The following is a 22,855-nucleotide window of genomic DNA, read 5'->3' as shown; positions in this document are numbered from 1 at the left end:
GAAACATCTACAATGTTTTAAATAAAATGCTAGACCCAATAGCTAGCCTTCAAATTTTTAGTGACTGAACACACACACACACACACACACACACACACACACACACACACACGTAGGTACACACACAAATTTCACTATCATGGATTTGAATGCTCATGAAAGTTTCTATGATACAGATACATACAAGGTACTTTCAAGGCACAAAGTGGAATCATACACACTGGAGCGTACTTGCTATGCAGGATGCATTAAGACTGTCAGAGAAACTTAACAAAACTACTCTGTCAGGTATTTTGTTTTTCTCTGCATCCAATGCCCAAGCCTAAAACAATTTTGAAACACTTAGCATCGTTTCTCTTTGGATCACTCAGACATTTAGCAGCTATTACAAGTGAAATAGACATGTAGATAATGAGAACACTCTCCACAAATTTTTAATGTTCATATAGTAACACATTTTGGATGAAACTGTAAAGTGAACACTCATTAAATTTTTGTCTTCCCAGATATGTCCACTGATACTTTTTACTCTGCCTCTTCTCAAATTCTAATAAACGAACACAGTAAAATGTAACAGTATCTGTGAAATTTTCATATACCTTAAGTCCTAGGATATATTACTTTTTACCTGGCCATATGACTAAAATAAATATGAATGAACAAAATCAAGTAGATGAGATTATGGGGCCTGCTAAATGTCATCTAAAAGAACTTATAAATGTTCAACCTCCAAATTTTATTCTGTAGTTGTATACAAATTATATTCTGTAGTCTGCTATCTAAAGTCTACATAATACATCATTAAAAAGAATACTAGTTTACTACTGGGAACTTCAGTCCCAATACATTTTCACTTTTAGGAAATCCTGTAAAACTATCCTATAAAAATCCAAATCACACAAAAAGCTTTCTGACAGAATTTTTACTTAATTCATGTTAGTAAAAACTATTTTAAGTCTACAATTACAGGGTGTGGTGGCAAATATCTATAACCCCAGCACTTGGGAGGCAAAGGCAGAAGGATCATACCAAGTTCAAGGTCAGGCTGAGCTATATTCTGACCAGTCAGCACTACAGAACAGATCATCAATCAATCAATCAATCAATCAATCAATAAAATTTGCAATCTGACTATTCAATAATATAGAAAAGCAATATGGGTTGTTAAACTAAATACTGTATCTTTTTAGGCAATCTATGATATTACTATTCATAATGGTTATATTTAAAACCTGAAGCTCCATAAGAATACTAAAATGGTAGCCAGAGAGATGGCTCAGTAACTAAGAACACTTGTTCTTGAAGAGGACCAGATTCAATTCTCAGCACTCACACACAGCTCACAACCACCTACAACTCCAATTCCAGGTTCTCTGATGCCCTCTTCCAACTTTTATGGGAACCAGGCACACATATGGTATACATACATATATGCAGGTAAAAAGCACAAACAAATAAAATAACTACATCTTAAAGAAAAAAAATACCCCAAATGCTATCCTGAGTATTGGAAAGACAGCTGAACAGTACTTTTTAAATTTCTACACCATTCCATATTCTAATGACTCCACAAGAATACTCTGAAAACACATTAGTAACAAAACACTTCCAGATGTCGATAATCTTAAGTCTAGAAGGATATGAACAAGTAACAGACTATCACAATGGGAAACAGGAGTACAGGCAATCTCTAATCCAAACATCGGAAATTCAAAATGGTCCCCAAATTGTAAACTACTTCAAGACAAGCATGATATCGTGGATGGGCAATTCTACCCTATAATGGTATATGTGTGTAAGAAACAAAATGAATTTTATATTAGACCGGGTTTTATCCACAAGATACTCTGTGTGTGTGTGTGTGTGTGTGTGTGTGTGTGTGTGTGTGTGTGTATGTGTACACAAATATTTCTTAAAAGGTTTTACAAAGATTTAAAAATAAGAAGAACCCAACTATAAACCCTCAGATAGGAATATTTAGCTTATAGTGGACACTGGGATATGCCAGTAGGAATCTGAAACCACACAGATTGGCACCTATTCTAAACTTTGAGTTTAAACAAATCAGGGACAAAACTGCTACCTGGGGATGAGCAGGAGCTCTCTTAGCAGTGTTGGGGGTGGGGCAGAACAGAGGCACAGAAGCCTCAGACAAGTATGAAGGAAAGTGTGCAGAAAGACAAAACTTTAATTATAGAAGAAAGAAGAATCAAGTCCAAGTGGATCAAGGACCTCCACATAAAACCATATACACTGAATTTAATAGAAGAGAAAGTGGGAAAAAGCCTAGAACACATGGACATATGGTGTCCTGAACAGAACACCAATGGCTTATGATCAAGAATTAACAAATGGGACCTCATAAAATTGCAAAGCTTCTGTAAGGCAAAGGACACTGTCAATAGGAAAAAAAAAACCGGCAACCAACAGACTGGGAAAAGATCCTTTACCAATCCTACATCCGACAGAGGGCTAATATCCAATATATACAAAGAACTCAAGAAGTCAAAATCCAGAGGAAAAAATAACCCTATTAAAAGAAGGGGAACAGAGCTACAGAGCTAAACAGAGAATTCTCAACTGAGGAAACTCGAATGGCCAAAAAAAAAAAACACCTAAAGAAATGTTCAACATCTTTTAGACATCAGGGAAATGCAAATGAAAACTATCCTGAGATTCCACCTCACACCAGTCAGAACGACTAAGTTCAAAAACTCAGGCGACAGCAGATGGCAAGGATGTCGAGAAAGAGGAACACTCCTCTATTGCTGGTGGGATTGCAAGCTGGTACAACCACTCTGGAAATCAGTCTGGTGGTTCCTCAGAAAACTGGACATAGTACTATCTACGGACCCAGCTATACCATTCCTGGGCATATATCCAAAAGATGCACCAACAAATAACAAGGACACATGCTCCACAATGTTCAGAGCAGCCATATTTTTAATAGCCAGAAGCTGGAAACAACCCAGATGTCCTTCAACAGAGGAATGGATACAGAATGGAGTACTACTCAGCTATTAAAAACAATGACTTCATGAAAGTCTTAGGCCAATAGAAGTTCAGAGATGGAACTTGAAAATATCATCCTGAGTGAGGTAACCCAGTCACAAAAGAACACACATGGTATGCACTCACTGATAAGTGGATATTAGCTCAAAGGTTTGGAATACCCAAGATACAATTCACAGACCATATGAAGCTCAAAGAGAAGGAAGACCAAAGGGGTATGCTTCAGTGCTTCTTAGAAGGGGGAACAAAATATTCAGTGGAAGAAATTTGGAGACAAAGTGTGGAGCAGAGACTGAAGGAAAGTCCATGCAGAGACTGCCCCACCTGGGGATCCATCCCATATACAGTCATCAAACCAGGACACTATTGCAGATGCCGGGAAGTGCTTGCTGTGGCTGTGTGCTGAGCCTGTAGCAGAAATTTCCCTGTCCAATCTATTTGCAGAGAGGCCTATGATTGGATAGAGAAAAGGGAGGCGGAGCTAAGAGGGCAGAAACAGGGACACAGGGAGCAAAGGGGAGAGCGAGGATTGGTCACATTCTTTTCTAATATCTCCTGCTACAGGTGGTATTGGGCAAGATTTCACTAAAAATTTAAGATTATTAACCTGAGAGTTAAGAGTTGTATTAAAAAAAAAAAAAAAGTGAGTAGCACTAGGACTAGTCATGTGACTCAAGCGTGGGAACTTTGAAACAAAGAAACTGCTATTGAGGTCTGAGGTCCCCTGTTGTGGGGAGCTTCAGACTGCTCTGAGACAGAGAGAAAATTTAAGATTATTAGCCTGAGGGTTAGAATTGTTTTTTTTTTTTTTTTTTTTTTTAAGTGAGTATCTGAGTAGCACTAAACAAGTCACAGTGACTCAAGCACAGACCTTTGAAACTGCTAACAGCTCCCAGGTCCCCTGCTGAGGGGAACTGTTGCTGCTTTGAGCTAGGAAAAGAATGAAGTTGCCTGCCTTTCAGTGCAGAGGGATTTAACTGTGAATTTATAATATTGGAATTATTTGTTGTTAGGATAGACTTATTGTCTTATAGACAGATTTGTCCAATTCACGTGGGGAATTTCGTCTGCAGTTTCGAACAAAGATAGGGAAAATTCGTGCCTCCAAGTAGAAAGACCAATAGACAGATGGTTCAAGTTGGCTGCTCTTAGTCAGAGAGCCAAACAGTAAGATAGTATAAGATTTGTTTTTTACACCTCACAGGATACTCAAATTTCTGTCTAATGTCGGCCCTATGGGAATCTTGGTTTTGTTTTTTTTTTTTTTTTTTAAATCCTGGTTGGCAAAATAGGAAAGGCCTAAGAATAGGCACATACAGTATATTAGTTTACTTCATTTGTATTAGATTGTTTTAGTTTTCAAAGTGGGTGTGATTTTGAGTTTTGTGGTTATATTATTCCTCTGGGAGAGAGGCCCAAATAAAGCATTTTCTGATTACTGGCTCAAGGATATGCTGATCTGGGGAAAAGGTTTAATCTTTGTGTTTTTAGAAAAGGTGATTAAGGTATTTTCACCTTCCAGAGTAATATGGATAAGATTTCAAAGAGATAGGCCTCATGAGACTAGATTCCAGAGAATCAAACAAAAAATTATCTTGATGATACTAAAATTTGTTTTGAGATTTGTATATTACAGAATATACAGCCTTGGTGAGTCTCCTCATCAGGCATGTTGAACTGACCTGCTTGAACTCCTGATGTCCTGGACTTCCAATTATCCAGTTAAAACACAGACATCAGAGACTAAATCAATCATTGGTGTGGCCTTCTTTAGGCCAACTAACTCCCCTATTTACCTTCCCCCACCATCTCAACACCCATATTCAGCTTGAAGAAGTTATGAGGAGTCAGCGTCCCAATTCCCTGGGTTTAGGGGCTGGAGGGGGGTATTATTAGGTTGTCGTTCTAAGGAATTTAGAAATTGTCTTAACTGAAACAGGGAGGAATAGTTAGAATTGACTACATAGCCATATAGAAATCTTTATTACTGTTACAAAGTTAAAATCATAATTTCTTATTATGGTAAAGAATTTATTTTGATGTAAAATAAGTATTTAATTGGTATAAAATTCTTCTACTGATACAAAATTTAGTGAGTACAAGGCTTAGACAGAGTCCTTCTTAACTGTTATTACAAACTGATCTGAGATATTTAGCCTGTGAGTTAAGGGCCAAATAGCAAATTCATGGCACTGAGTTTGTTGTTAGGCTGTTTTCAAGATTTTAATTACAAATTGTCTGAAAGTAGTTAACAGACTAGATTACTTTACATAGATAGTTGGTTTTCAAAAACGTCAGAAGTCCACAGAATATGATGTTATGGACATTTCTTTTTAAAGGATCATTTGACTAGAGACCTGTCTGCTTCTGACAGCTTCCCTTTCTTGGATTCAAAGAAGAAATTGAACATCTATGGAGTTTCTCCAGTAGTGGTGAGACAGCCACTAGGCAAGAACTGCCTCTTTTCATTTACAGACAAATACTGTCCTAAAAAAGGACACACTATGTGGAACAGTCGACTGGTAATCTCTGCCGGCAGCTTTCTCACCAGAGTCCTCGAACTCCATTAATTCCTCATTTGCTGCATCGGACTGCCAGTGTGCCCCACCATGTCAGAAGCAGCAGTGGACACCGAGATCACCACCAAGGACTTGAAGGAGAAGAAAGTTGTGGAGGAGGCAGAGAATAGAAGAGATGCACTTGCCAATGGGAATACTCAAAATGAGGAAAATGGGGAGCAGAAGGCTGACAATGAGGTAGATGAAGAAGAGGAAGAAGATGGGGAGGAAGAGGAGAATGAGGAAGAAGGTGACGGTGAGGAAGAGGATGGAGATGAGGATGAGGAAGCTGAGGCTCCTACAGGCAAGTGGGTAGCTGAGGATGATGAGGATGATGCTGCTGACACCAAGAAGCAGAAGACTGAGGAGGATAACTATAGAGCAAAAGGAAAAGCTAACCTTAGACACCATGACCTATTCACCCTTAAACATGGTCACCTTCGAGTAGAGAAGCAGGCCCCGCCCACAGCGGGCAGTGCCACCCACAGATGACATGTGCTCTCCACCACCCCAGCAAAGCCACAACATGAATTGGCAACATGAGAGGAAAAAAAAAAAAACAGAACTTCCCAGGCCCTACTTTTTTTCTTAAAAATACTTTAAAAAGAAAATGTGTTTGTATTTTTTATTCACATTTTATATTTTTGTACATATTGTTAGGGGTCAGCCATTTTTAATGATAATGGGTGACCAAACCAGCCTTCAGAGCGTTTTCTGTCCTACTTCAGACTTTACTTGTGGTGTGACCATGTTCATTATAATCTCAAAGGAGGAAAAAAAAAACTTGTAAAAAAAGCAAAAACAACAACAAAAAAACCAATCTTATTCCGAGCATTCCAGTAACCTTTTGTGTATGTACCTAGCTGTACTACATGTAGTTGGTTTATATGAGATGGTTAAAAAGGCCAAAGATAAAGATGATTTTTTTTTCCTTTTTTTTTTTTTTTGTCTATGAAGTTGCTGTTTATTTTTTCTTTGGCCTGTTTGATGTATGTGTGAAACAATGTCCAACAATAAACAATGTTTATTGTTGGAATAAACAATATTCCAATGGAATTTTATTTTGCTGAGTTATCCTAACAAAAAAAATTCAAATGCAGACCAGTTGGAAGCTGAATGAGAGGCTTCTAAGAATCATAGGAAAAACGGGAACTTAATTAGAGGAAAATAAACATTAGAATTTAGTGACTAGGAGATGGAGAAATGGCTCCAAAGGTAAAAGGTAAAGGGCATGTGCATTATGCCTGATGACCTGAATTCACTCCCAGGGATCCAAATGATGGAAGAGAACTGACTTCTGCAAGTTGTCCTCTGACCCTGGTACATGTGCTATGGCACAAGTATGTTCACACCCACATATATTCACAAATTAAATACATGTAATTTTTTTTAGCATAAGAACTTAGTGATAAATAAATAAGGCCTAAGAGAAAAAAGATAGGAATGAAACAAGTTTCTAGCTCAGAAACCATTCAGACTCTAATGAAAGTAATTAGAAAGGAAAGGCAGGGGAATGATGAAGGGTTATGATCATCATCACATTGTTTCATCTCCAGTGAGATCAAGATGTCCATGGAAGGTCCTGTGTAGAGGAATTTTAAACCAGCAACAAAGTTGCTCTTGCAAGAGATCACATCCAAAGACCTTCTAGGTCTGTGTGACCTGGCTGGAATACAGACAGGCCCTTATTAAAGTACACACCTTTAACCTCTCTGGCTTGAATAAAGATACACCCTTGATACTTACCTTTAATCCCAAACAATGAAGGTTAAGTTAGTTTGTTGAAGGAAGTACAGATGTTTGAAAGTCAAATCTGAGGGGCAAAGTGACAAGTTAGAGAAAGAGTTGACAGAATGACTCAGAAATAGGATACACCCAATTCTCATGAAAATAGACAGGAAAGAGAAGTGACAAGGTGGCTGGGAGAGGAGGCACTGGGACAGGTTTACAGACACGGGATGCAGATGAAGACAGAGAAGCCAGAAGATTAGAACAGATTGCCAGAGTTAGTTTGAGGCCAAGCAGAACAATACTGTCAGGCATAAAGAGACACCAGATTGAATCAGTCATTTAAGAGAGGAATTTAGGCCAGAACAGCTGGTTAAACCAGCCAGCCAGAGTTCAGAAAGCTAGAAAGGGTAAGTTTATTCAGCAGTAAGTCTCTAAGACAACAATTAATTACATTTGGTGAATAAAAGTTGTTGGGAGCTGACTTTAAGCAGAAAGCAGCTAGAAAGCAGGAAGAAAGCAGCAATCAACTTTGCAGCCATCTGGAACCATATACCCTGATGAGAGACTTGTTTTTCAAAAGCCTACAACAGCTGAAGCACACTCTGATAAATATCTTGTTTATCCCACATAGCTTGTTTTGCTGTTTAGTGACCCCAGCTGCATGGTGCATGTGGTAAAATGTTTTCACCTGTGTTCCCCTGTTTGTGCTTATAAATACCCAGGATTTCCTTGTAGTAGTGTGGTGTAGTAGTAGTAGGTGTGGTGTGTGTGGTGGAGACAGTAAAGGAGACTTGACTACAGATCCTCTGGTTTGTTTCCATTCTTCGCGTCTCTCCCCGTTCTTTCTCTCTCTCTCTCTCTCTCTCTCTCTCTCTCTCTCTCTCTCTCTCTCTCTCTCTCTCTCTACACCCTGACCTGCAGAACAGAGGGGGCCGTTACAAAAAGTTACATTTACAATCCTGATCAGATGTGTCTGGAATTCTGAGAAGATGCAGACTCACAGGAGAAGTAAAGAGAAAGTCTACAATCTGTGTTAAATATAAACTAAGTATGTGGCAAAGCTTCAAAAACCAAATTATGGTTTTAACTCTTTACCAAGGAGCTTCCAATGGAGACCCACATTCCTACAAGTCACCATTCTCTGGTTAAGTACTAAATGATCACTAAGTAAATTAATGTGATTACTGTGTTAAGTGTTTTAAAAATACCATTAGCTGCCCTATGTGAGTTGAGTCTTTAGTATAAGCAGATGGTAAAAAGTCATGGTATAGGACATGCCACGGTATTCATAAACACACAACTGTTGTTGCCTGTATGGGACCTGCACAAGACCAGGCCCATAAACATTCAGTTACAAATGAGGAAGGGACTCATGAGGCTCCATCCACAGAAGCTAATACAGTCTAGAAATGCTGGGAGGAAAGGAGCCATTGTCTTTAGTGACATAAACACTGGTGAGTTACCCTGGTTAAACCCAGTGATCACAAAGCAAAAACAAAGACATGATAATGAGATGGAGATGAGGGGGTAAACATTGGAAGGGGGAGGTGTAGGCCGCTGCCCAACTCAGCTGGTCAAGATGGCGCTGGCTTCCGGTATGATCTACTGGTAACCAAGTGCACTGCGTATGCGGTCATCCTTGGGCTAACTTAGTTTTGGTGCCAACCCCTCCCAAGTGGGATATGCTAATGAAACACTGCAATTCTGACCAATTGCGCACCTCCACGTGCATTCCCCCCCCCCGCCCCCCAGGGCTGAGCATATAAGCAGCTCGCTCCGGGTGTTCAAGGTCCCTGGGTAAATGATGAATGAAGCGCTTCAATAAAGGTGTTGGGAAGGATCCAGTTGTTTGCATCTTCCTTGCTGGTCAAGTGGGGGCAAGACAGGGAGGGGAAGTGGATAAAAGATATGAAAGAATATGACCAGAATGTATTATATACATGAAACTGTCAAGAATAAATTATGATTTATTTAAGTCATGGTAAAGGGCTGGGGATAAGGCTCAGTGGAAGAGCACCATGCACAAAGCAATGTGGGTTTCAATACCTACGCCTATACCTAGTAGATAGAAAGAGAGAGGTGGAGGAAAGAGAGAGAAAGGGAGAGGGGGAGAGAGAGAGAAAGAGAGGAAAGAAAAAGAGGGAGGGAAGGAGGGAAGAAAAGAAAAAAGCCATAGTAGATAAAAGTGTATTTGTTTCCTATACAAGCTGTAACAAATTACCAAAAAAGTTGGTGGACTAAAATAATATATATTCGTTCTTACAGTAGTGGAAATCAGAAGTCTTAAGTTAATTTCATTGTAATTAATATCAATATCTCAGCAGGCCTAGTTCATCCTAAAGCTCCAAAGCAGACTCTGTTCCTAATCTAGATTTCTGTTGGTATGTAACTGCATTACTCCACCTGTTTCTTTAGACTCCTCTGATCACTATGCTATCATTAGGATCACCACAACAATTTCCCATGTAAAGATTCTCAATTACATATGTAAAAACTCTTTTCCTATATGGTAACATTACTAGGTTGTAAGGATTAGCATATGGACCCAACTGTAGAAGTTCATTATTCAACCTGACAGTATACAAAAAACAAAGGTACTTTATAGTTATTTTTATTAGTGCGTGCGTGTGTGTGTGTGTGTGTGTGTGTGTGTGTGTGTGAGAGAGAGAGAAAGAGAGAGAGAGAGAGAGGAGAACATAAGTGAATATGTAGATATCAGATGACTTTGTTCAGTTGGCTCTCTCCTCCCACCTTTATGTGGGTTCTAGGGACCAACCTCAGGCTGTCTGGCTTGTGCAGCAAGTGCTTTACCCACTCAGTCATCTCTCCAACTCAAATTTTCTGGTCCTTAAATTGAACAGTGAATCCATAAGAATTCATCTGCTGTTATATTTCCTAACATATTTATGTGCATACATAAATTTTAAAGCATTTTTAAAACATAGCTAGGGCCAAAGAGATGTCTCAGCAGTAAAACTGCTTTCCTGCACAACCCTGATGACCTGAGTTCAGTCCCCAAAATACAACAACAAAAAAAAAAAAAAAAAAAAAAAACCACACACACACACACACACAATTTGGCTTTTCTTATTTCTTAGCTATCTTGGCAGCTGCTATTGGTTGGAGGCTGTCCTGCACCTAAGGCAGGAAGACAGTGGCCACAAAGATGAAAACCTCTCTGGAGTCAATCAAGTTGCTATGAGAAGTAAAAAATATGTGCTGTCACCTCAAGCACAAGCAGACTCTGAGATGATCAGACAGGGCAAAGTGAAACTGGTTTTCTCAACACTCTCCAATTTTAAGAAAATCCAAACAGAATGCTATGACATGTTGGCCAGAACTGGTGTCCATCCCTATAGTGGCAATGATATTAAATGGGACCCAGCATTTGGGAATCCTACAGAGTACACAGACTGGCTCTCATGGACTCTGGTGATTGTGGTAATTAGAAGAATGGCAGAACATTATGGTAAAAAGTAAAGCAAGCAAGCTTTTCTTTAATAAAACTTGTTAAAGCTTGTCTTTAAACAAACAATAAAAACAAAACCACACACTTGGAAGTCTATGGCAGTGTATGCTTCTAATTCCAGCACATGGGAGGAAGAGGCAGGCAGATCTCAGTGACTCTAAGCTAGCCAGGGCAATACAATGACACACTATTCCCAAAACAAACACAAACAAAAATTAAAACCACAAAAAGAGTGGCACACAACTCTAATCCCAGCACTTCTGTGGCAACATGAGAAGGAAGACAGGAAATGTCCCAGAAGCCTGAGGGATAGCTAGCCTGGAATATGATGTAGGACAACAGAAATCTATTCTTTATGCCTCAACAAGGTAGAAACAGAAGAGACCGACTCCTGAAAAGTTGTCTTCTGAAAACTGCATACAGCTTGCGGCCATGCGTGCCAGCATTTACACAAGCACAAAATAGTAATAATTGTCTTTTCAAAACCTACAAAACACAGCCGGACATGGCGGCACATACCTCTAATCCCAGCACTGGGTGGTAGAGGAAGAAAGATTAGGAAATCAAGCCAGCATAGGCAGTAGTCTGAGAGAGAGAGAGATGGCTCAGAAGAGCTCAGACTGCTCTCCAGAGGACTCCAGTTCAGGAACTAGCACCTGGGTCAGGTGGCTCATAGCTGCCTGTAACTCCAGCTCCAGGAAGGTCTGAGCATACACTCTGAAATACTTTGCCTTATTTCCCAGACTCTAGCATGTGAAGTTCTCCTATCTGCCCCCTAGAGTTGAGAAACAACTGCGTAAAAAAAAAAATCTAAAGATATGAAGACTTTTCAAAGCAATTTAGATCATTTAAGTCCACTGGTATGCTAAAATGCAAAAAAAAAAAAAAAAAAAAAAAAAAAATTTAATTAGCTTTTAAGATAATCCATCCAAAAACAGCAGATCCAAGGCAACTTCTAGTAAACACACTCAACTTGTCTCTCCCACTGAATGTGATGATGATGATGAGAAGGAGGAGAAGAGGAAAAAGAAGGAGATGAGGAAGAAGGAAAAGAAAAATTAAAAGAATCTGAACAGGATGCATAGGGTGGGCAGAACAGGAAAAGCTCCAGCTCTGGGAGCATCATTTAAACAACTGGGAGTCTACCTTACCCACCCACCTGGATGCTCCAAGCCTATGCTTCACATAGCTGGTAACAGAAACAAGCACTTCTGTAGTAATTTGCCCCAAGGAACAACAAAGGAAAGTAATGCTCAGAGACTGTAGAAGCCACTGCTTACTTTCTCTTTCACATACCTAGCACCAGTCTTAGGTAACCCAAAACCACACCAGAGGGGAAACAAGGGATATTTGCAAGAGCAAAAACTGAAGTTCTTTTTCTCTATTCACTGTAGTGATGGTTCTAAGCCAGTGGGCCCATGTAACACCCACTAATTTTCGTTTGCTTCTTTTTGTTCTAGGTCCCTTTGCTCCTGGCTGATTCCCATGCAACTGTGGGAGCAGACCACAAAGCCAGACCAGCAGAGCCACAGGTTTTAGTGTGGACACTGAAAAAAGAAGTTCTAGGGAGCTGGGTGTTCAGAAAACCGTAAAATAATATTTGGAAATCAAGAGAGCATGTCTACTTTCCTCACTTGCTTTGCAGTGCTGGTGGTAGAGGTCAGGGACTCACACACCTGGCAGATAATCCTCCAACAACCTTCATCCTCGGCCCAACAAAACACTTAAAATAATCCATGGATCAAAACAGCAAGTCTCGGGGGAAATACGATGTTTTAGAGAAAGAAAGAAATGATGTGAGTAGAGTACTCAGATATGATATGCTCAAAAAAGAATAAAGGTGTTTTAAACAAAATAAAATACAGCATATAAAACTTTGTGAAATAAAATTACAGTAATTCAAAAGAAGAGAGAGGAAGACAGTCAGTCTCCACCTTGTTTCCTTTTCAGCATCACCTTGAGACAAATCCAACCTGAGGGGTCAAAGAAAGGAAACCAGTGTGGGTGGGCAGCTCAGGAGGAGCCGCTGGTATGCAGAGGCCCTAGATTCACTGCCTCTAAAAGTGAAACACAAACTACAAATGGAGAAAACGGCCCTGTAAGTGAGAAAGGAGCTCTTAGGGTTTCTACTGCTGTGACAAAACACCATGACCAAACAGCAAGCTGCGTCAGCTTCCACTTCCACTTCTTTGTTCATCAGTGAAGAAAGTCAGGAAGAACTCAAACAGGGCAGAAACCTGAAGACAGGAGCTAATAATGCAGAAGCCATGGAGGCGGAGGGGGGGTGGTGCTGCTTACTGGCTTGCTCCCCATGGCTTGCTTAGCCTGCTTTCTGATAATACCCAGGACCAGCAGTCCTGGGATGGCCCTATCCACAATCGGCTGAGCACTCCCCCATCAATAACTAATTTAAAAACTGTCCTACAGCTGGATCTTATGGAGGCATTTTCTCAATTAAGGTTCTGTCTATACAGATAACTCTAGTTTGTATGTCAAGTTGACATAAAACTAGCCAGCACTGGGGAAACACCTAATAAATTTGTAAAAACCTTTATTTTATAGAATGTACGATAAGAAATGAAAAAAGTGGGCTGGAGAGTCAGCTCAGTGCTAAAGAACACTTGTTTCTCTTCAAGAGGACTCAGCTTCTGTTCCCAGTACCCACATAGCCGCTGACAATAGTCTAGGGGACCAAGTTCCTCTTCTGACCTCCATGGGCACCAGACACAAATGTGGTGCACATATATACACACAGCTAAAACACTTCATACACATAAAATAAAAATAAATCTAAAGAGAAATAAAGAGAAATGAGACTGCAGGTAGCACTCTTATATAGGCCAGCCTGCAACCCTCTGCAGTGTGCTACTAAATAAACTTGCTTTCTTAGAAAGGAGAGAGGGAGAGAAGGAAGGTGGGGGGAAGGAGGGAAAAAGGGAGGGAGGAAGGGGAAGGATAGATTAGCTCACTGGACCACTTAAACAAAACTATAATACACAGTTCAAACACAGGCAGTGGCAAAACAAAGAACATCTATTGTCATTACTTTTTGCAAAGCTGTGACTAATTGTCTGAGAACAGGTTAAAAGGAGGAATTTTTGTTTTGATCCACAGCTTCAGAGTTATTAATCCAGTCAAGTGGCCCCTTGAGGTTGGGCAAAATATATGGCAGGAAAACTGTTCATTCTTGGCACTCCAGGAAACAGAGAGGGGGGCTGTACAGGGAGGGACCAAGTAAGATACAGACCCAAGTTCATATCTCAAATGACTTACTTCTCCTAAAAAACACACCTCCTTCTTTGCACCATCTCCTAATTATGCATTAATAATATGAACCCATCTAAAGATCCATTCATCATGCCAGAACCCTTACGTTCTAATCATCCAGTCCCATCACTGTCACAGATTCAACCAAAGGAGTGCTTCACTAATCACCTAGGCATTCTTAACCCAACCAAGCTGATAAAGAAAATTAACCATTACAATATCCTAAGGGGTATAAACAGGCAGGAACACATCAAGGAATCTGGCCATTTTAATAGAATAATTAAGTTGAAGATGCTAAGCCTAGTTACAGGAAAGGATGGCAAGTCCACAGGGGAAAGACTTACTCTGTAGAGCACAAAGAGAAATAACACTTACCAATGAGTATAAAAGAACAGTGTGTGTGTGTTATGGTTTGAATATAAAGTGTCTCCCACACCCTTCATGTCTTGAGGGTTTAGTTTCCAGCTAACGGCACTATTTTGGAAAGTGCTGGTAACTTGGGAGGTAGGGTGTAGCTGGAAGAGGCAAATGCCCTCTGGGACTGGATCTAGCTAGGGCCCCTTCCTGATTATGGGTCCTGCCGGCTGTGAGGTGAACAACACTGCTGTGCCACACCCTTCTGCTCCTGTGATATTCTGCCTCATCACAGGTCTTTGCAAATGGAGGAAGCACATCATGAACAAAACCATTCACCACAATAAGCTTTTCCCCCTTAGTATTTCTAGAGGGCACTTTGTCACAGTGAAGAAAACTGTTTCTAGAGTTACCAGAAACTCAGATCTTCAGCAGAAATTCCAGAGATTCTTACATTAAATATATAGCTGACAAACTAGAATAATTTTCTTCCAAGTCAAGTATGAATCTATAAACTATACTTTTAAGTATATGCCTTCTATGAAGGCAGAAGCCACTCTTTTGATTAAAAACTAACACTTTTCTCACTACCCAAAAATAATTATTACAAAGTATTTTAAGTTTCATATTTTTAAAAGGTTCAATAAATACAATGTGGTATTATGAGGTGTATTTTATTTTTCAAAAACTTATGTGTAATAAGGATATTAAAATGAATTTAATAAGGATATTAAAATTTTTGTTTTAATAACGATCTTAAAACAAAAGGTATAAATTTCATCCAAATATATTTAAGTACAGTGAAGGAATCTCTTGAAAAGAAGTGCTCTTTCCATTCAGAGTGGTGGTCCTCAAAAGACTCCAAACATCTGCATTTACTTTAAAGTTCATCAAGATGGAGTGACATTTTTAGGAGAAGCATATGGCTTGTTGAACAGTCATCTAGAACAGATCTTTTGTCAAGCAAGGACCTTTTACTTATGTATGAAGTGGCCAAATAAAGCAAAGAACATATTTTTGAGCCCTAGAAAACACAAAGAAATAACTCTTCACCTGGCTTGGTTAAGGACACAGCAAGACATACTCCAAAAGCAATCAGACCTGTGCTTTGGAGAACACTCCGCTGAAACAATTCTAGGAGATTAGTGAAACAAAGAACTCTAGAGAAGCAAGAAACTTTCTTAAGAATTATATCCAGCCAAAGATCACCTCCCTAAAAAGGACATTTCCATTATAAAGGATAAGACACTTTCTTCTTAAAACTCTGGAGGGCAGAGTGCAACAGCTGTGCTATATTAAACCTGAGCCCTTCCAAAATGAAGAGCAAGAGTCTCTCGAGAGTAGCACGCCTGTTTTCTCCAAAATCACCAGTGCGCCTTCTCTGCCTCGGACCCACGCCCCATCCCCACCCCCACCTCTCATTAGTACATAAGTTAATAATGTAAAAAATTGAAGCTTTTTGTTTGTGGAAATCTTTATTCCTCTCCCAAAGAAAGCCATATTTTTTAAGTCTTTGAAGATAAAACTTATTAAACTACTTAGAGGGGGGAAAAAAGGCAGGAGTTTTCAGCCCTAGCTTCCTATTAGAATCTCCAGAGATAAGCCTAAATCAAAATTGATGGAAGTAGTAATTGTGACCAAAGTACCTGAATACCTCAGATGCTTGTAACAAGTGACTCTAAGGAAGAGCTGGCATCTAAAAAACAAAACACTAAATTGCAGGGGAATCCTGTTTTTTGTTTGTTTTTTAAGTAAGTCTTGTGAATGCAAGAAAGAAGAAAAGATTCCATTTGATTAAGTAATTCCAAATAACTTAGGCTGCATTTACCTAGCAGAGTACTTAACACAGAAAAAGAACTTGAAACAGGAATTACGAATTGTTCCCTTGTCCTAACGGAATAGTTTACAAAAATATTCAAATAGTTAGATGAAAGCAGCTGCAAAAAACAAACAAACAAACAAACAAAAACAACTCTGTGGCTACTGTATTATTCAGTCACAGCAGATTCTTTTGAGCTCTTCAGACTAGGAAGCTAAAAAAGAAAAGCTGTAAGAACTCGGGTATCAACAACAATATTCTTTTAACCTTAAAAGAGTACAAGATTTTATTCTTTTTTTATTTATTCATTTTTGTGTATGTGTCCATGTGCTTATGAAGGGAGGTAGGAGGACAACTGGCAGGACTTGGTTCTCTCCTTTTAACTATGTGGGTCCTGGGTACAGAACAGTAAGCAATCTGACCCACCAGCCCGAGGGTTTAATAACTAAATTTTAGCCATCATCACGGCTTCATTAAATCTCAGACTTTTACACAAAATGCTAACAGTTTGTTACTTGGTATTCAAACCGTGTGTGTGTGTGTGTGTGTGTGATTTTTTTTTTTTTTTTTTTTAAGGTTAAAAATGATGAAGGCAGGTTAGAATTGGTTGGGCAGGTGCAAGGCAAAAACCCCAAAGTAAGAAATCCTTTCTCATTCAGAATCAGCACCTTAGTGTTCAGGCCCAGAAAGTCAGTTTGTATTTCTGCTAAATGAGCCCTCCAGCCTAGAGGCTACATGAGGAGGTGATGGAAACTTCAGTCCTGAGAGGAATCCTTTCTAGTAAACAAACCTGAAACTGGAAAACGTGAAATTGGGTTATATTCATTTCCAATCTCAGCTATCCTTTAAATGATTTTAGGGTGTTAACTGTTGATCTAGGAATGCTGTTGGAGTAGCTCTGAGAGCCAGTGAGGACAGAGAGCAGAGCACTGTTAAGGGCTATTAAAAGAAAGCTATTTTCTCTTTATAAGAATATGGGACTTAACTGCTGGTCTTCAGAGAAGACCATTCTCATGTATAATTCAGATGACATTCTCATCTGCTTCAAGGTTAAAATTTTACACTATCGTCTCCTCCTTAAAGAGTTAAAACCAGCGGCCCAGAGGTTAAAAACATTTATTGCTTCTTCCAGAAGATCTGGGTTCAAGTCTCAGCACCTACAAGATAGCTCACAGCCACCTATAACACCAGATCCAGAGGTCCAAGGCACCCTTCTGACCTCCTCAGGTACCAGATGAGCATGTCGTACACAGACCTACATGCAGGCAAAACACACACACACATAAAGCAAAATAAATGGTTTTTAAGTTAATACAGTTCAGCTGGTCAATAACATGTGGCCAAGAGACCACCTCTCAGGAAAGCTGGTTCACCGTAGCCCCATGCTAAGGAAGTGGGAGGAATAATTACTCCCCTAAGGACATGGCAGATTTATTCTCCCCAGAAGCACTGCCTTCACGTAGCTTCTTAAGTACATCAGATAGCAAATACAAGCCTCCAACACCATGCCGATCTGCTTTTCCTTCTCTTTTTGTTTCAGATACTAACCAAAGCCTAGGCGTGTTTTCTCAGACTTAGGACTTCTCACCTTCTCTGAAGCTACCCTCCCTTCTTTATCCATGTGGATACTTACAAACATCATTGCTTTCTCTTTTCTATGTTCCCACTCCAAACAGCTGTCAGGATTTATAGCTTGCCTACCATGTTTTTCACTCAAATGCTAATAAAAGTGTCCTTGATACAGGTTAATCAATGAAAAATTTTTAAAAACAAACTTAAAAAACAGACTCAAGAGCTCAGAAAATACAGCTGGCATACTCAATACTTTTTAAAAGCACAATGTAATAACTGTTTCCCAATGATAAGGAAAGTTTATAAGAAATAATATGTTTTTAGGCAGGGCTCTGAGAATCCCTCTGAAGAGAGAGAGAAAGGATTGTAGGAGCCAGAGAGGTCAAGGACACCACAAGAAAACTCACAGCATCAACTAACCTGGGTTCACAGAGGTTCCTGAGCCTGAACTGACAATCAGGAAACCTGCATGGGTCTGACCTAGGCCTTCTGCTTACATGTTATAGTTGTGTAGCTTAGTCTTCCTGTGGGATGACTGACAGTGGGAGCAGGGGCTGTCTATGACTCTTTTGACTGCTTTTGGGACCATTTTCCTTCTACTGGGCTGCCGTATCCAGCCCTGATATCAGGGTTTGTGCCTACCCTTATAGCTGATAAACCTGGGAAAATAGATCTTTTCTAAAAGAAAATGGAGGAGTAGAGAAGAAAGAAGGGAGTTGGGGAAGGGGTTTGGAGGGTCTGCAGTCAGGAAGTAATATATAAGCGAAGAATAAATAAATTTTAAAAATATATTCAGAATACCACACTTAATACATGCATTGTATGTATTTTTCTTAAAAGTATAAAAAGACACACCTGCACTCTCAGCACCCGGGAGAGGGAGGCTGGAAGATCAGGAGTTCAAGGTCATCCACAGCTACACAGTGAGTTTCATCCTAATCTGGCCATATGATACAGTCTTAAAATGGGGGTAAAAAAGTAAAATAAAGTCACCTATAAAAATCTCTTATACTAAATCCAGAGAGAAAACTCTTTTCCTTCAAAGCCCAAAACATTCATCCCTCCTCCTAGAGTATAAATATAATAGTAAAGTAAAAGATAAGAGCATCAAATAGTTTTTCAAATAAAACATATACCTTGCTAGAAGAAAAAAATGAAGACACTGGAATTTTAAATTTAATATTATCAGAAATAATATTTGTCACAGAAGTCAACATATTGATGAGTAAATCAAACTATTTTCTACAAGGAGAACTTAAGTCATTTCTCTTTTGCACCTGTCTACTCACCTAAAAACAAGAATGAGAACATCCTAAATGAATATATAAACATATACATACAAAATAAGTAAATGTAAACAAAAATATTTAATGAAGTAGAAACCAACAATGTTTACCAATGTAGGCTTTCCCTTGCTATCAAGGCATAGTAAACATAGAACTGATGTCAACAAATGTCCTAGGATCACTTAGGACCACTTCCTCACTGGAGGTCTCTCCAGGCTCAACTCCACAGTGGGAAAGAAAGCCACAAAATACAGCCAGAGGTTGGGAGCACAAAATAAGACTCACAAAAGTCTCATACACTACTCTTCATCATAGAGATGAGTCAACACCCTCTGGGGATCTGCTATCCTAAGGCTATGCTGTAGGAAAAGACAGATCCAGTCTAAAGCTGAGAAGTCCTATGAAGGAAGGTGATACATGGACAATCATGCTAAAATGAAGGGAAAACAAACAGGACAACAAGTATCTTAAGTCCCACCTGTCACCCTTTTGAAAGAGAAAACCAACTTATCTGTTGACAGATTCACATCTTAAATAGATACAGTTTGTGTCAGAAAACCCCTTAGGACAGTTAGGGATAGTAAGGGCAAGATTCAGGCAAGGAAATGGAAGCCCACAGAACACAAGCTGCCAACCCTAGTACTACCCAACTTTCTCTCCTCAGGACACATGGCTGTGGTTTTACTTTTTCTTTCTTACATGCTCATTTTTTTTCTTTACATTGACATTATAATTGAAGTCAAGTGTCAGTGTAGTAGGTAACTGCTTCCTTCGACCACTGCCACCGGTTCCCACTCCTCTACCTCCTTGCTCTCTCACCGCTTGCCTCACTAGTCTGGCTCTCCTTTATTTCTTTTAGGATTACAAAAAGATGGGTTGGATTTCTTTCTATTCAGTCTTTACAAATCATTAATGTAAGCATATACTGTAAGAAGTTTCCATATAAACACGGGAGGGAAACATAATTGTCTCAAGTAAGATGCACATCATTTAAGTAAAAAAATAAAATGTGGGAGTATGAAGTCAAAATGATTTTCCCTGGGTTTTACCTCTTTTAACTATGAAACAAACATGACCTTATACGATTCACATATGCTATTTTCAAATCTCTAATAACATATTTACAAGCAAAACATGTTAAGTTTAGATGTGTAGTAATAGCTACCTGTTTATAAAATCCAGTATTATCTTAACATCAACTACCATAATTGTTGAGAAATACACTCATGGTCCCTTGTTTGTTTGCAGTTCCAGTTCTATAATGAGCACGTTAGTATTAAGTTATGTGAATCAGTCTCCATGTTGTGTAAGTGGAGAAGATCTAGACTAGATAACCACCTTGTTAGCCATGAAGTAACCACTGGAGTAGTTTATCTTAGAGAGCGATTTGATATTTCCCAAGTTCCTCACATGTAAAACACTTAATTACAAACATCTTTTACTTTCCACCAGTATTACATTTATCTTCCAGTGACAGTATTTTTTATGTGTGTGTATATGTATAAATATATGTTCTGCTCTACGACTGCCTACAGAAAAGCCCCTCCCCTTCTGTGAGTGCTTTTATTACAACTCTGGAGTGCTGGGATTAGAGTTAGGTGCTGGAGACTGAGCCCAGTACCTCATGAATGCTAGGCACTCTCTGTACCAACTCAACTACATCCCCAGTCCCAGGAACCTTTTACCAACCTCCTGACTTTACCAAGGGTGACCTTTTCTTTCCCACAAAACAAGCACAACTTAAAACTGCAACAAAATTTGCCTCCAAATTTTGAAGGCAAACCAGCTTGTTTTCACTCCGTATTCCCTTTGTATTGAGCTTACCACTAATTTAACAGCATTTTGATAGATTCTATTTTCCTTTTTCTTTCTTAAAGGTATTTAATGGTTTTGTCTTGTTTGAGACAGTGTCTAAGTAGCCCTGGCTGTCCTGGAACTCACACAGATCCAACTGCCTCTGGCTCTGCCTCCCTAGAGTTGGCATTAAAGGCTTGTGCCACTGTGCCTGACTTTAACTTTTTTTTTGTTTTTTCTAAGTACCACCTTCTTTCACCCCTCACACAGTCTTCCCATCTTCACTGTAAACATTTAATGTAGTCGCCACAGCTTGCAGCTGTCAATACAAGGCTACTCTTTACAGGAACAAACTTCGAAACAAGTGATAAAGCATAGTATCTCACAGATTAAAATGCTTATATGTGTAAACATGTGCTAGTAATAAACTCAGGAAACCAGAGAATATATGAAATAAAGTAATGCTGCAAGGGGGGGGGCATCACCACAAAAATGATTCAAGGAAACAAAATAACAATCCCCCCACTACTGTAATGAGTTAGGGAAAAAAAAAAAAAAAAAAACGTAGATGAGAAACCTTCCGGCACTATTTAGAACTATCTTTCTGGAGGGTAGATCTGAGTTCCAGGCCACCTAGGGTTATGTCTCAAACAAACAAACGAAATAAATAAACAAAAATAAAAGCCATCTTGCTGCCTGAGAGCGTAGCTCCGTGGTGGAGCTCAAGCCTGGGAACGCACAGATAGAAAACAGGTACGGTATAACCTTCTGATAAATATTACTATAAACCCTGAAGTCCTAAGAAGTTTCCCCCTTCGGCAGAATGATGAATACAACAACCTTTCTGCTTAGAAGCTTAGTCGATATTAACTAAAGCCAGGGAAGGGAAAGCAGGGATTTACCCTTCCAGGCTGGAATGGGGCAAACAGGTGACAAACGAAAGGGATGCAGGACACTGTAAGAGAAGTCGACCAGACTCCTCCCCTTCTCAGGAGCTACGACCCTGTTCACAGGTCCTTCTCACAGACCCTCGCCCGCAGCTGCAGACCCAGGATTCCCGAAAACCCGAGGCCCCGCAGGCGCCTTGCCAGAGAAGGGAGTCCGTCCCCGCATCCCGAGGAAGGGTCAACGGAGGACGCGTTCCCAAGGCCGCCTCCGGGGCCCGACCGGCCCAGCCTCCGCCAAAGTGGAGCGATCTGGGTAAACTTGAAAGAATAGCTCGACATGGCTGACAATTATGTTACCTGGATGGAACTCTACAGACGGAAACGGCAGCTGTAGCCACTGCCCTTCGCCTCAACAACGCCTGTCTCAGCGACACTGACATTGAGACCGCCGCCATCTTCCCGTGGGCAAACGCCAGGATGGGAGTACGGATCCCCGCTAGGGACTCACTTCCTTCGTTCTCAAAGCAATGCGGCCGCAGTGAAACAGAATCATGTACTGTTTGATTTCCTTTTGATATTGAGGGTCTAGAAAAGAGATAAAAGTTCTAGTTGAAAGAAATAAAGATGAAAATGGATGAAAGGATTCAGTGAACACAAATGTTGTCTATTGTTAGTAAAGTTGGTCATTTACACTGAGGCTGAGAAGCCCAAAAGAAAACACTTCAAATATGTAAACACCTGTAACTCATAATTTTTCAAAGAACTCAGAATATCTGAGGCTGAGCCCACTGAAAGAGCCGGAGGGCTCCTTGAGTCTTTGAGAAACTAAAGTAGTACTTTCCCAAAGTGTTGCCAGATTCTGTTTGCAAGCCTTCAGAACAGGCTGCACTCAGTTTGATGGTCTGTAGTTATAATAATCATATTTTCCACACTAAAAATCTGGCCTCGCCAAAGATTAAAAAAAAAAAAAAAAAAAAAAAAAAAGAGGGAAGAAAGACCATATGGATTTACATGAAATCTAGCGGGGGTGGGAGTGGGGGATGTAGCTCAGTAGAGTGTAGAGCGCTTGCCTAGCATACAGGTAGCCAAAAGCCTGATAATCTGCT

The 22,855-nt window shown here is 39.8% G+C and overlaps 1 protein-coding gene across 1 annotated transcript in view; it reads right to left on the bottom strand.

Moving 5' to 3' along the window:
* Positions 1-22,239, bottom strand: part of Ndufs4 (NADH:ubiquinone oxidoreductase subunit S4) — a 107,472-nt gene extending 85,233 nt beyond the window's left edge. Inside the window, exon 1 of the mRNA XM_034523694.2 lies at positions 22,107-22,239. Within this exon, the coding sequence (XP_034379585.1) occupies positions 22,107-22,204 (98 nt within the window). The 5' untranslated portion in view covers positions 22,205-22,239. The remainder of the gene's footprint in view (positions 1-22,106) is intronic.
* Between the last annotated feature and the right edge of the window lie 616 nt (positions 22,240-22,855).

The sequence above is a fragment of the Arvicanthis niloticus genome, chromosome 19 (genome assembly GCF_011762505.2).
Source record: "Arvicanthis niloticus isolate mArvNil1 chromosome 19, mArvNil1.pat.X, whole genome shotgun sequence".
Lineage (NCBI taxonomy): Eukaryota > Metazoa > Chordata > Mammalia > Rodentia > Muridae > Arvicanthis > Arvicanthis niloticus.
The sequence above is the reverse complement of the archived record's forward strand: the minus strand, read 5'-3'. Positions and strand labels throughout refer to the sequence as shown.